The sequence below is a fragment of the Nerophis ophidion genome, linkage group LG10 (assembly GCF_033978795.1).
Source record: "Nerophis ophidion isolate RoL-2023_Sa linkage group LG10, RoL_Noph_v1.0, whole genome shotgun sequence".
Taxonomy (NCBI): domain Eukaryota; kingdom Metazoa; phylum Chordata; class Actinopteri; order Syngnathiformes; family Syngnathidae; genus Nerophis; species Nerophis ophidion.
This window is the reverse complement of record NC_084620.1, coordinates 52,508,354-52,520,853: the sequence shown is the minus strand read 5'-3', so window position 1 is coordinate 52,520,853 and position 12,500 is coordinate 52,508,354. Positions and strand designations below refer to the sequence as shown.

Genomic DNA, 12,500 nt, shown 5'->3' with positions numbered 1-12,500 from the left:
CACACACACACACACACACACACACACACACACACACACACACACACACACTTCTGACTCCAAGGTCCTTCAGTTGAAGTACTCATGCAATAATAGCACACATTACAAAATATTAACAGTAAAATGTTGAACATACTAGACAATTTGTCTTTTAGTAGTAAGTAAACAAACAAAAACTCAGAATTAGTCTGCAGTAACATATTGTGTCATTTATTATCCTTTTATTTCATCAAAATTATAAAGGACAAACTGTAAAAATCTATTATTAATCTATTTGTTCATATCTGCTTATTTTATTTTTTAACATGTTCTATCTACACTTCTGATCAAATGTAATCATCACTTATTCTTCTCTTCTTTGATACTTGACATTAGTTTTGGACGATACCACACATTTAGGTGTCGATCCGATACCAAGTAGTTACAGGATCATACAATAAAATATCATACCTAACAAACCAATAATAATATGGTTAAGAAATACTGATATAAAGGGTAGGTGTCACACTGTTTACTGTTTTAACATGTTCTATCTACACTTCTGTTCAAATGTATTCATCACTTATTCTTCTCTTCTTTGATACTTGACATTAGTTTTGGATGATGCCACACATTTACGTATGGATCCGATACCAAATAGTTACAGGATCATACATTGGTCATATTCAAGGTCCTCATGTGTCCAGGTATGTATTTATTGACTTTATAAACAATAACAATATAATAAAAAAAATGTAATGATCCTAATATCCACTTGGTATCATTACTGTTGATATTGGTATTGATCCATCCATCCATTCAGGATCGCTATCGTATCCTCCTACGGTGTGTAATGAAGCACGTTTAGTTATTCCTCATCCTCATTTGTCGTCTTGGAGGCCAGGATTAGTGATTCAGAAGTAACTAAAACACTGTGGAGGGACGTTAGCTAGACTATGCAATGTACTGAGGAAGGCTCCGTTCCCTCGTCACTCATTTGTATGGACCCCAAAGTGAAATGAAAGATGTTGAAGGAGCTAAAACTGTCAGATCGTGGACTTTGGGGTTTAGATTGTTCTCGCGATGCAAAGGAAAGTTGGCACGAGCGAGAAGTGAATGTAAGTACACATTTATTCTAAACACTATAACTAACAAAAGGCAAACAAAAGGCGCGCACAGTGGCGGAGAACAAACTTGAATACTGAAAACAAAAACTAGCACAAAGGCATGACTATGGACAAAAGAACAAAATACACTAAGTGTGGCATCTAAACAAACCAACATTTTTACGTGGCATTGACAGAATGATTAAGCAGCATGGCTTGGCATGAAGGCAGTTGAGGTATAAAGTCGCCATGTCGCCAGTATAAATAATAGCTATGATGAGTGCAAACAGGTGTGAGACATGAGGACAAGGTGAAAACTAATGAGTTGCTATGGTAATAAGACGAACAAGGAAGTGCAGGAACAAGAACTGAATGTCCAAAAGACAAAACCAAACATGACCGAAACAAAATAGACGTGACAAAAACATGCAAAGATAAATGATTATGAGATGTCATGAGGGCCACTACGCCACATGCTCAGGGGCCGAGTTGCTAGAGTGTCCGCCCTGAGATGGGCCGGTTGTGAGTTCAAACCACGGCCAATTCATACCGAAGACTATAAAAATGGGAGCTAATGTCAAGTATCAAAGAAGAGAAGAATAAGTGATGATTACATTTTATCAGAAGTGTAGATAGAACATGCTAAAACAGAAAACAGCGTGACACCTACCCTTTATATCAGTATTTTTTAAACCATATTATTATTGGTCTATTAGTATTATATTTTATTGTATGATCCCGTAACTACCTGGTATCGTCCAACACTAGTGACATGTATCAAAGAAGAGAAGAATAAGTGATGATTACATTTTATCAGAAGTGTAGATAGAACATGCTAAAACAGAAAACAGCGTGACACATACCCTTTATATCAGTATTTTTTTAACCATATTATTATTGGTGTATTAGGTATTATATTTTATTGTATGATCCTGTAACTACCTGGTACCGGATCGACACCTAAATGTGTGGTATCATCCAACACTAGTGTCAAGTATCAAAGAAGAGAATAATAAGTGATTATTACATTTGAACAGAAGTGTAAATAGAACAAGCTAAAACAGAAAACAGAGTGACACCTACCCTTTATATCAGTATTTTTTAACCATATGATTATTGGTCTATTAGGTATTATATTTTATTGTATGATCCTGTAACTACCTGGTATCGGATCGACACCTAAATGTGTGGTATCGTCCAACACTAGTGTCATGTATCAAAGAAGAGAAGAATAAGTTATGATTACATTTTATCAGAAGTGTAGATAGAACATGTTAAAAAATAAAATAAGCAGATATGAACGAATAGATTAATAATAGATTTTTACAGTTTGTCCTTTATAATTTTGATGAAATAAAATGATGATAAATGACAGAATATGTTACTGCAGACTCATTAGGAGTCTTTGTTTGTTTACTTACTACTAAAAGACAAGTTGTCTAGTGAGTGCCTGCTTGGCACTCAGCATCAAGGCTTCGAATTGGGGGTTAAATTACCCAAAAATATTTCCGGGTGCACCCACCGCTGCTGCTCACTGCTCCATTCACCTTCCAGGGGGTGAACAAGGTGATGGGTCAAATGCAGAGGACACATTTCACCACACCTAGTGTGTGTGTGTGTGTGACTATCATTGGTACTTGAACTTGAACTTGAATTAACAGCATGACTTGACTTGATTTGTGCAGGTTTAATCAACACAAAGGTGAGGAACCTTAATAATATGGTTAAAAAATACTGATATAAAGGGTAGGTGTCACGCTGTTTTCTGTTTTAGCTTGTTCTATCTACACTTCTGTTCGAATGTAATAATCAATTATTCTTCTCTTCTTTGATACTTGACACTAGTGATGGACGATACCACACATTACATTTGAACAGAAGTGTAGATAGAACAAGCTAAAAGAGAAAACAGCGTGACACCTAACCTTTATCTCAGTATTTTTTAACCATATTATTATTGGTCTATCAGGTATTATATTTTATTGTATGATCCTGTAACTACTTGGTATCGGATCGACACCTAAATGTGTGGTATCGTCCAACACTAGTGTCATGTATCAAAGAAGAGAAGAATAAGTGATGAATCCATGGAGCAAAAAAATAAATAAAAAAGGCATCGCTTGTGGCGCCGTAGAGATGAAAAATGTGTTGAAGAGCAGCCACGGCGAGGACCTCCCGATTGTTAGCATGTTTTCATTCATTAGCGTGTCGCCTGGCATGACGAGCGGCGTTCAATCTGTCCCAGCGCACACGTGACGCTCGCTAGGCTGCGCGCACATGCGATGGATACGAGGAGGAAAAGGAGGAAATATGTTGAGACATTTCTCTTGTGTTGGCCAAACAATTAGTGCTCGCCCATTAGCACCTTTGCCTCATTTGCAAGTATTATTTCTTCCTCCGCTGCACAAATATGCAGATCATAAAAAAGACATGCTATAATAGTGATTTGGCACCTTCTTCACTTAACTGCTTTTAACACACACACTCACACACACACACACACACACACACACACACACACACACACACACACACACACACACACACACACACACACACACACAATTGTATATGTTGCCTTCTTGAGACCTCCAAAAATTACCTCTTTAGGAGCAGCCGTTCTAGATAGATAAAGAAGTTTATTTGCAACATGAATAATATATGCATACTATGCAAATATAAAACAAAGCTTTTTGTGAAAAATGAGTTGGAATTTTACAAGAAAAACGTATAATTCTGGCAGTTTTATGATAAAAGTTGCGAATTTACTCAATGCAAGTCAGAACTTCCATGAAAAACTGAACTTTTGTGCAATATTATGATAAAAGTTGGAATTTTACTCAATTAAAATCAAATTTTTACTCCAAAAATGTCACTATTTTACAAAAAACAAAATGGCAATATTGTGATAAAAGTCAGATTGTTATTGCAAACGTCAGTCACCTTTTTCCATTAAAAAATAATAATTTAACACAAAAAAGTTCTAATTTTACATTAAAAAAGTCATAATGATACATAAAAAAAAGTCATAATTTTACATTAAAAAGCCGTAATTTTAGGACAAAATATTGCGAGTACAGAAGCAGAAAGCGATGAGGTGGCGACTTGTCCAGGGTGTAACCCACCTTCCACCCGATTGTAGCTGAGATAGGCACCAGCGTCCCCCGCGATCCCAGGGGGAATAAGCGGTAGAAAATGGATGGATGGGAAGCAGAAAGAATATGACAAATTGTTCCCAATTTTATAAGAAAAAAGTCAACATATTGTGAGAAAAAAGTTTTTAGTTATTTTCATTTTTTTTGATTTGTGATTGGTGTTTAATCTTCATTATTTACTTCAAGTTTTTGCGCTATGTCTCTATATACATATTTATATATTTTTTTAGTTAATTTTGGCCAAAGGGGGAGCACTTCGCATTTTTACACACACTTGTTATTTCATATGTTGATAAGAGGGGGAGCACTTTTAAAAGCAACATACAGTTAATTTGTAAAATCCCTCCTGTTTGGGACCATTCTCATTTTGATGGATGTCACCAGCAAGGGTGCAAATGATATCTCAATTTTTTTGTTATTTGTAACGTGCTTAAGGCCTATGACAAAGGAGTAAGGGACCACAAATGGCCCCTGTGCCGCATTTTGGGCAACGCAGCTGTAGATGCTAACTGTTAATGGCCACTATAGTCTTAGTAGCGTAGTGTATTTATCACATAATGCTGCCATACTTTTGCATGCACATTAAACCAACAAAAAATCCTGACTTTGGAGCAATGTTCACGGACTCTAGTATTTGGCTCTCTATTAAATGCAATGTCATGGGAGCATGATTTATGTCCTCACTTGTTCACTCCTCCTCATATGGAAGTTACTTTTCCTTCTTCATGTCTCAAGAACACACACACACACACACACACACACACACACACACACACGCGCGCGCACACACACACACACACACACACACACACACACGGGAAACTTGACTTACTCATTAAAAAAATAATCTTTTAGCGAGATTGCAGTCATTGGGGAGCTATCATAAAGAGCAGAAGTTTCATTATGACTGTGTGCGTGTGTGTGTGCGTGTGTGTGTGCGTGTGTGTGTGTATGTGTGTGTGTGTGTGTGTGTGTGTTCATAACGACAAGATAAAGCTGCGATCCCGCCCCTCCCTGGCGTCCTCCACGGTTGTCCTAAAAGAAGCGAGAATCATAAGCATGGTTTATGAGGTGGGAGGGGCCTATCCTCAGGTGCAAGTCTTTGGAAGTGGGAGGGGCCTATCCCAAGGTAAATGTCTTTGGAGGTGGGAGGAAGCCAGAGGGAACCCACGCAGTCATGGGGAGAACATGCAAACTCCACACAGAAAGATCCCGAGCCCGGGATCGAACCCAGGACATTCTTATTGTGAGGCACACGCACTAACCCCTGCCCCACCATGCTGACCTCTAAATGCTCCAAAGTGTTTCAAATCTGATCTTTTCGCCTCAGATTAGTCAATGTGGCCCTAATCGGATCCTTTTTTTTCCCCCAGCTGACATGTGGCCCCAATGTGGTCTCAATGTGGCCCTAATGTGGTCTCAATGTGGCACCTATGTGTCTTCAATGTGGCCCCAATGTGACCTCAATGTGAACACAATGTGAACTCCATGTGGTCCCAATGTGGCTTCAAAGTTGCCCCAATGTGGCCTCAATATGGCACCAATGTGGCCTCAATGTGGCACCAATGTGGCCTCAATGTGAACATAATGTGGCCTCAATGTGGTCCCAATGTGGCACCAATGTGGCCCTAATGTGGCACCAATAGGGCCTTAATGTGAACTCAATGTGGTCCCAATGTGGCCTCAAAGTTGCCCCACTGTGGCCTCAATATGCTCTCAATGTGGCACTAATGTGGCCCCAATGTGGCCCCATTGTGGCTTCAACGTAGCCCCAATGTGGCCTCAATGTGAACACAATGTGAACACAATGTGGCACCAATGTGGCACCAATGTAGCCCCATTGTGGCCCCATTGTGGCTTCAATGTGGCCCCAATGTGGCCCCAAAGTGGCCCCAATATGGTCCCAATGTGGCCCTAATGTGGCACCAATGTGGCCTCAATGTGAACTCAATGTGGTCCCAATGTGGCCTCAAAATTGCCCCACTGTGGCCTCAATATGGCCTCAATGTGGCACCAATGTGAACACAATGTGGCCTGAACAGAATGTGGTCCCAATGTGGCACCAATGTGGTCTCAATGTGGCCACAATGTGGTCTCAACGTGGCATCAACATGGCACCAATGTGGCCCCAATGTGAACACAATGTGGCCTGAACAGAATGTGGTCCCAATGTGGCACCAATGTGGTCTCAATGTGGCCACAATGTGGCCTCAACGTGGCACCAACGTGGCACCAATGTCGCCCCAATGTGGCACCAATGTGGCCTCAATGTGAACACAATGTGGCCTCAAAGTTGTCCCAATGTGGCACCAATGTGGCACCAATGTGGCACCATTGTGGCACCATTGTGGCTTCAATGTGGCCCTAATGTGGCCTCAATGTCAACACAATGTGGCACCAATGTGGCACCAATGTGGCTCCAATATGGCCTCAATGTGGCCCCAATATGGCTTCAATGTGGCCCCAATGTGGCCCCAATGCGGCTCCAATGTGGCCCCAATGTGGCCTCAATGTGAACACAATGTGGTCCCAATGTGGCCCCAATGTGGCCTCAATGTGGCCTCAATGTGAACACAATGTGAACACAATGTGCTCCCAATGTGGCCCCAATGTGGCCTCAATATGGTCCCAATGTGGCCCTAATGTGGCACCAATACGGCCTCAATGTGAACTCAATGTGGTCCCAATGTGGCCTCAAAGTTGTCCCACTTTGAACTCAATGTGGTCCCAATGTGGCCTCAAAGTTGCCCCACTGTGACCTCAACGTGGCCCCACTGTGGCCTCAATATGGCACCAGTGTGTCACCAATGTGGCCTAAATTTGAACACAATGTGGCCTCAATGTGGTCCCAACGTGGCATCAATATTGCCCCAATGTGGCCTCAATGTAGTCTCAAAGTGGTCCCAATGTGGCACCAATGTGGCACCAATGTGGCACCAACGTGGCACCAATGTGGCCTCAATGTGAACACAATGTTGCCTCAATGTGAACACAATGTGTTCTCAATGTGGTCCCAATGTGGCACCAATGTGTCCCCAATGTGGCACCATTGTGGCACCAACGTGGCACCATTGTGGCCTCAATGTGAACACAATGTGGCCTCAATGTGGTCCCAATATGGCCCCAATGTGGCACCAATGTGGCCTCAATGTGAACACAATATGGCCTCAGTGCGGTCCCAATGTGGCACCAGTGTGGCCCCAATGTGGTCCCAATGTGGTCTCAATGTGGCACCAATGTGGCCTCAATATGGCACCAATGTGGCCTCAATATGGCACCAATGTGGCACCAACGTGGCCTCAATGTGAACACAATGTGGCCTCAGTGTGGTCCAAATGTGGCACCAGTGTGGCCCCAATGTGGCCTCAATGTGGTCCCAATGTGGTCTCAATGTGGTCTCAATGTGGCACATGTGTGGTGTGTACTGTGCCTTTAAGACGGCGTGCAGCATTGTGACTGTGCAGTGTTTGTTTATGCCAGGACTTTGCTTTACAGCTGCCACCTGCACTCACACACGTCCACTGCAGTGGGCGGGGCCCCTATCAGCCGCCTAATGACAAAATGAGCGCTCCATTACGGCTCCTCGGCGCCCTGGCATTGTTTTGTTTTAGTTAGGAGAGGGAAAGGTCGCCCCGAGAAGGCGGAGCCAAGAAATGTTGCACCAGAGTTGGTGACACGCTAAATGTGTAGAAATAGAAATAAAATCACTTTGTATGTGTATAAATGTAAATATAGTCATCTTTTATGATTATAAACATAAATATAATCACTTTGTATGTGTATAAATGTAAATATAGTCATCTTTTATGTTTATAAACATAAATATAATCACTTTGTATGTGTATAAATGTAAATATAATTATACTTTACGTGTATCAATATAAATATAATCACCTTTTTTGTGTATAAATGTAAATATAATATTTTATGTGTATAAATATAAATATAATCACATTGTATCTGTATGAATATAATAACCTTGTATGTGTATAAAAATATATATAATCACCTCTTATGTGTATAAATATAAATATAATAACTTTTTATGTGTATAAATATAAATATAATAACTTTTTATGTCTATAAATATAAATATAATACCTTTTTATGTGTATAAATAGAAAAATAATCACCTTTTATGTGTATAAATATAAATATAATCACCTTTTATGTGTATAAATATAAATAAAATAACTTTTTATGTGTATAAATATAATTATAATCACTTTTATGAGTATAAATATAGATATAGTCAACTTTAAGTGTATACATATAATCACCTCTTATGTATATAAATATAATAACCTTGTATGTGTATAAATATAAATATAATAACTTTTTATGTGTATAAATATAAATATAATAACTTTTTATGTGTATAAATATAACTATAATAACTTTGTATGTGTATAGATATAAATATAACCTTGTATGTATATATATATATATATATATATATATATACATACACACACATTATTTTAAAGTGGACCATGTTAAGATATATATATATATATATATATATATATCTCCTTTTGTGTGTATAAATATAAATATAATGACTTTTATAATCACTTTTTATGTGTATAAATATAAATATAGTCACCTTTTATGTGTATAGATGTAAATATAATAACGTTTTATGTGTATAAATATAAATCTAATCACCTTTTATGTGTATAAATATAAATATAATCACCTTTTATGTGTATAGATATAAATATGATCACGTTTTCACACAGGGATGTTTTATAGAACCACATTTAATGAGGTGGCCCACCATAAAAGATGATATGATGGACAACGTAAGAATTATGTGGCCTGCCACATTCGAAATTATGTAGCGAGCCACCTTTAAATGGCGGTCCACTTTAAAATAACGTGGGTACTACATTAAATGATGTGGCGGCCCATGTTAGAATTATGTGGCATGCCACATTTAAAATTACAGGACGGGCCACTATAAAATGATGTCGCGGTAAACAAGAAAATGATCTGGCGGGCCACGATGCAATTATTTGGCGCGCCACATGAAAATGATGGGACAGGAAATGAGGTTGCGGTCCACAATAAAATGAAGTGGCTGGCCCAAATAAAATGACGGAAAGGGTTACTATAAAATGACGAGGTGGAGCACGTCAGAATTATGCGGCATGCCAATTTAAAAATGTTGGGCCGGGCCACAATAAAAGGACGAGTATTAACACCTGTGCAGGAACACACCTGACGCCCAACATGGGTCAATGAAGTGGCCCAAACACCCACTTGTCCTACAGCTGGAGGTCAGGCTTACACTCGCGCGTGTGTATGTGTGTGTGTGCGTGTGTGTGTGTGTGTGTGTGTGTGTGGGCTGCTGGCCGCGGAAGGCAAAGCAGGAAGAAGAAGACGACGATGACAGCTGCAGATTCCAAGAAGCCAACCGTATTGGCAACATATCCGCCAATAACGAAGTGCCCCCCCCCCTCCCACCAGGAGCCCAGCTGGAGTTTCTTACCGTGTGGCCGGGGGGGCTATCCAAGCTGCGGAAAGGGGGCGAGCGGGGGGACACCTTGCTGCAGTAGGAGACCAGGGGGAGGTGGATGACGCCCGCCAGTCCCTCGCTCTCCTCATCCTCCATTCGCTGTCTGCTGGTTGCTATGGTTACATCTCCATCTGTCCCCCCATATGGAGAGGCTGGTCGCTTGGAAGACATCCTGGAAGCCAGAAGAGGAAGCCAAGGAGACGAAGAGGAGGAGTCAGTCAGGTGGAATAAAGCTCATTCCAGTGTGGCTGCAAGACAGGTACCCTCCCTCATGGCCAGTGGCGGTCCATGGCCCTTTTGGTGGATGGCGGCCATGATTTTTAACCAAACAACCCCAAAATGCCCACACATGTGCTTGCGAGTCCCCCTGGAGGTGCGTACCAAATCTCACGGTGATTAGGTAAGAGCCGTGGGAGAAATTTCAAGTCAATCCGACATTTGGTGTGCCACGTCACTTGATAATGTCTGCTCGTAGGTCAGAGGGTTGACACGGATGTTGACCTTGGTCTTCACTAGCTCGCATCTCAAAGTACTTTTCCAGACCTTACTGCACTACAAAAAAAACCTCCACATTTTACTGCCCGGGCAACAGGTGGTGCTCTAAGTCAGGTCTTTATCTGTCCATCAACTGGGTGCCACTTGAGTACCCAGGGAACAGAATGCATAACATTAACTGTAAAACATATCCCCTCATGAAACAGTTCTGTAGAGATGAAGTAGTCTTGTGATTTTTCCCACACATACATTGCGCTCTACAACGGTATCAAGCACTATTCTCTGGATAATCCAATTAAGACATATATATATATATATATGTATGCTGAGTTCTGTAGAATTCCGCAAGGTCCGCAAGCACATTTGGAACCTCAAAGACAATAATGTTGAATGTTCAATAACATGGCAAATTCTTGCATCCAGCACACCTTACAACAGTGGTAATAAAATATGCAACCTATGCTTGAAAGAGAAACTGTTTATTATATATCATCCAGACCTGTCATCCCTCAACAAGCGCAGTGAAATCATTTCAACATGCCGCCACAGACGGAAACACCTCCTAGGTAACACATGAGCCGATCACCATGCCCCTACGCCTGCCTGTACCCACCCACTCTGTGCCCTATACAAACCATTGTATGTGAATGCTTCCATTAGAATTTCCTGATGATTGAGGGAACCCCTCATGAAACAGTTCTGTAGAGATGAAGTAGTCTTGTGATTTTTCCCACACATACATATTGCGCTCTACCACGGTATCGAGCACTATTCTCTGGATAATTCAATAAATATATATATATATATATATATATATATATATATATATATATATATATATATATATACATATACATATATATATATATATATATATATATATATATATATATATATATATATATATATATATACATATATATATACATATATATATATACATATATATATGTATATATATATATATATATATATATATATATATATATATATATATATATATATACATATATATATACATATACATATATATATATATATATATATACATATATACATATATATATATATATATATATATATATATATATATATATATATATATATATATATATATATATATATATATATATATATATATGGTTGTAATTGTATAGGGCTTTTCTTCCCCTTTTTAAGGAGCCCAAAGCGTTTTGACAGTATTTCCACATTCACCCATTCACACACTGATGGCGGGAGCTGCCATGCAAGGCGCTAACCAGGACCCATCAGGAGCAAGGGTGAAGTGTCTTGCCCAAGGACTTTACAGACGTGACTAGGATGGAAGAAGGTGGGGATTGAACCAGTAACCCTCAGATTGCTAGCACGGCCACTCTCCCAACTTCGCCACGCCGTCCCCCTTTATGTCGTGTTATTGTGCGGATGTTCTCCCGAAATGTGTTTGTCATTCTCGTTTGGTGTGGGTTCTGTCAGAGTTGCCACTGACAGTTTGTTTGTGTTTTAGTTTCTCCTCTGTGTGTTTAGTATTTCCTGTCCTTAGTTCCTGTCTAGTGCTCTTATTTTGGTTCAGCTTCCTGTTTGTCTCCCTGCGTCCTGTTTTCACTCAGCTGCGGCTGATTGGCATCTGGTCACACCTGAGGTCAATCAACCAGACCCTATTTTACCTGCTTCGTTCCTCCAGTCAGGGCTGGATCATTGTATTGTCATTCGGACTTGTCGTTGCCACATGTCGCTCTTGTCGTGTCGTTTTGTTACAGCTACTACCTGTCGTGCTACATTTTGTCCTGGTCGTCGTAGCGGTAAGCTGCTTCTGTTAGCATTAGCCATTTCCAATTTTTCCTGTTTTTTATCCTCTAGCTTCCATGCTAAAGTTCCTTTTTGTTTCTTGTTAGCTTCTATGCTAAAGGCCTTTTGTTTTTTTCCGCCCACGTGCGCACTTTTGGTTTGAACCCTTTGTTTGGTTTTGTCTTAGTATTTATATTAAAATCATGTTTGCTCACTCCATGCCTGCCTCCACCTCTGCATCTTGGGGTTCGTCAACAAATACCCTTGACAGGTTCACAGTGTGGCGCTTATTTGTAACAGTGTTAAAGTTGTATATACGGCCACCCTCAGTGTGACCTGTATGGCTGTTGACCAAGTATGCCTTGCATTCGCTTGTGTGTGAAAAGCCGTAGATATCTGATTGGACCTGCACGCAAAGGCAGTGCCTTTAAGGTTTATTGACACTCTGTACTTTTCTCT

General features: G+C 40.1%; 1 protein-coding gene across 7 annotated transcripts in view; it reads right to left on the bottom strand.

Moving 5' to 3' along the window:
* The window catches only part of sox5 (SRY-box transcription factor 5), a 258,081-nt gene that overhangs the window by 199,505 nt on the left and 46,076 nt on the right, over positions 1–12,500 (bottom strand). For 6 of the 7 annotated variants that reach the window (XM_061914079.1, XM_061914080.1, XM_061914082.1 and 3 more), the window contains exon 2: positions 9,735–9,933. The exons of the other annotated variant lie outside the window; for it this stretch is intronic. In XM_061914079.1, the coding sequence (XP_061770063.1) occupies positions 9,735–9,933 (199 nt within the window). The remainder of the gene's footprint in view (positions 1–9,734; positions 9,934–12,500) is intronic. 7 annotated transcript variants of the gene reach the window in all.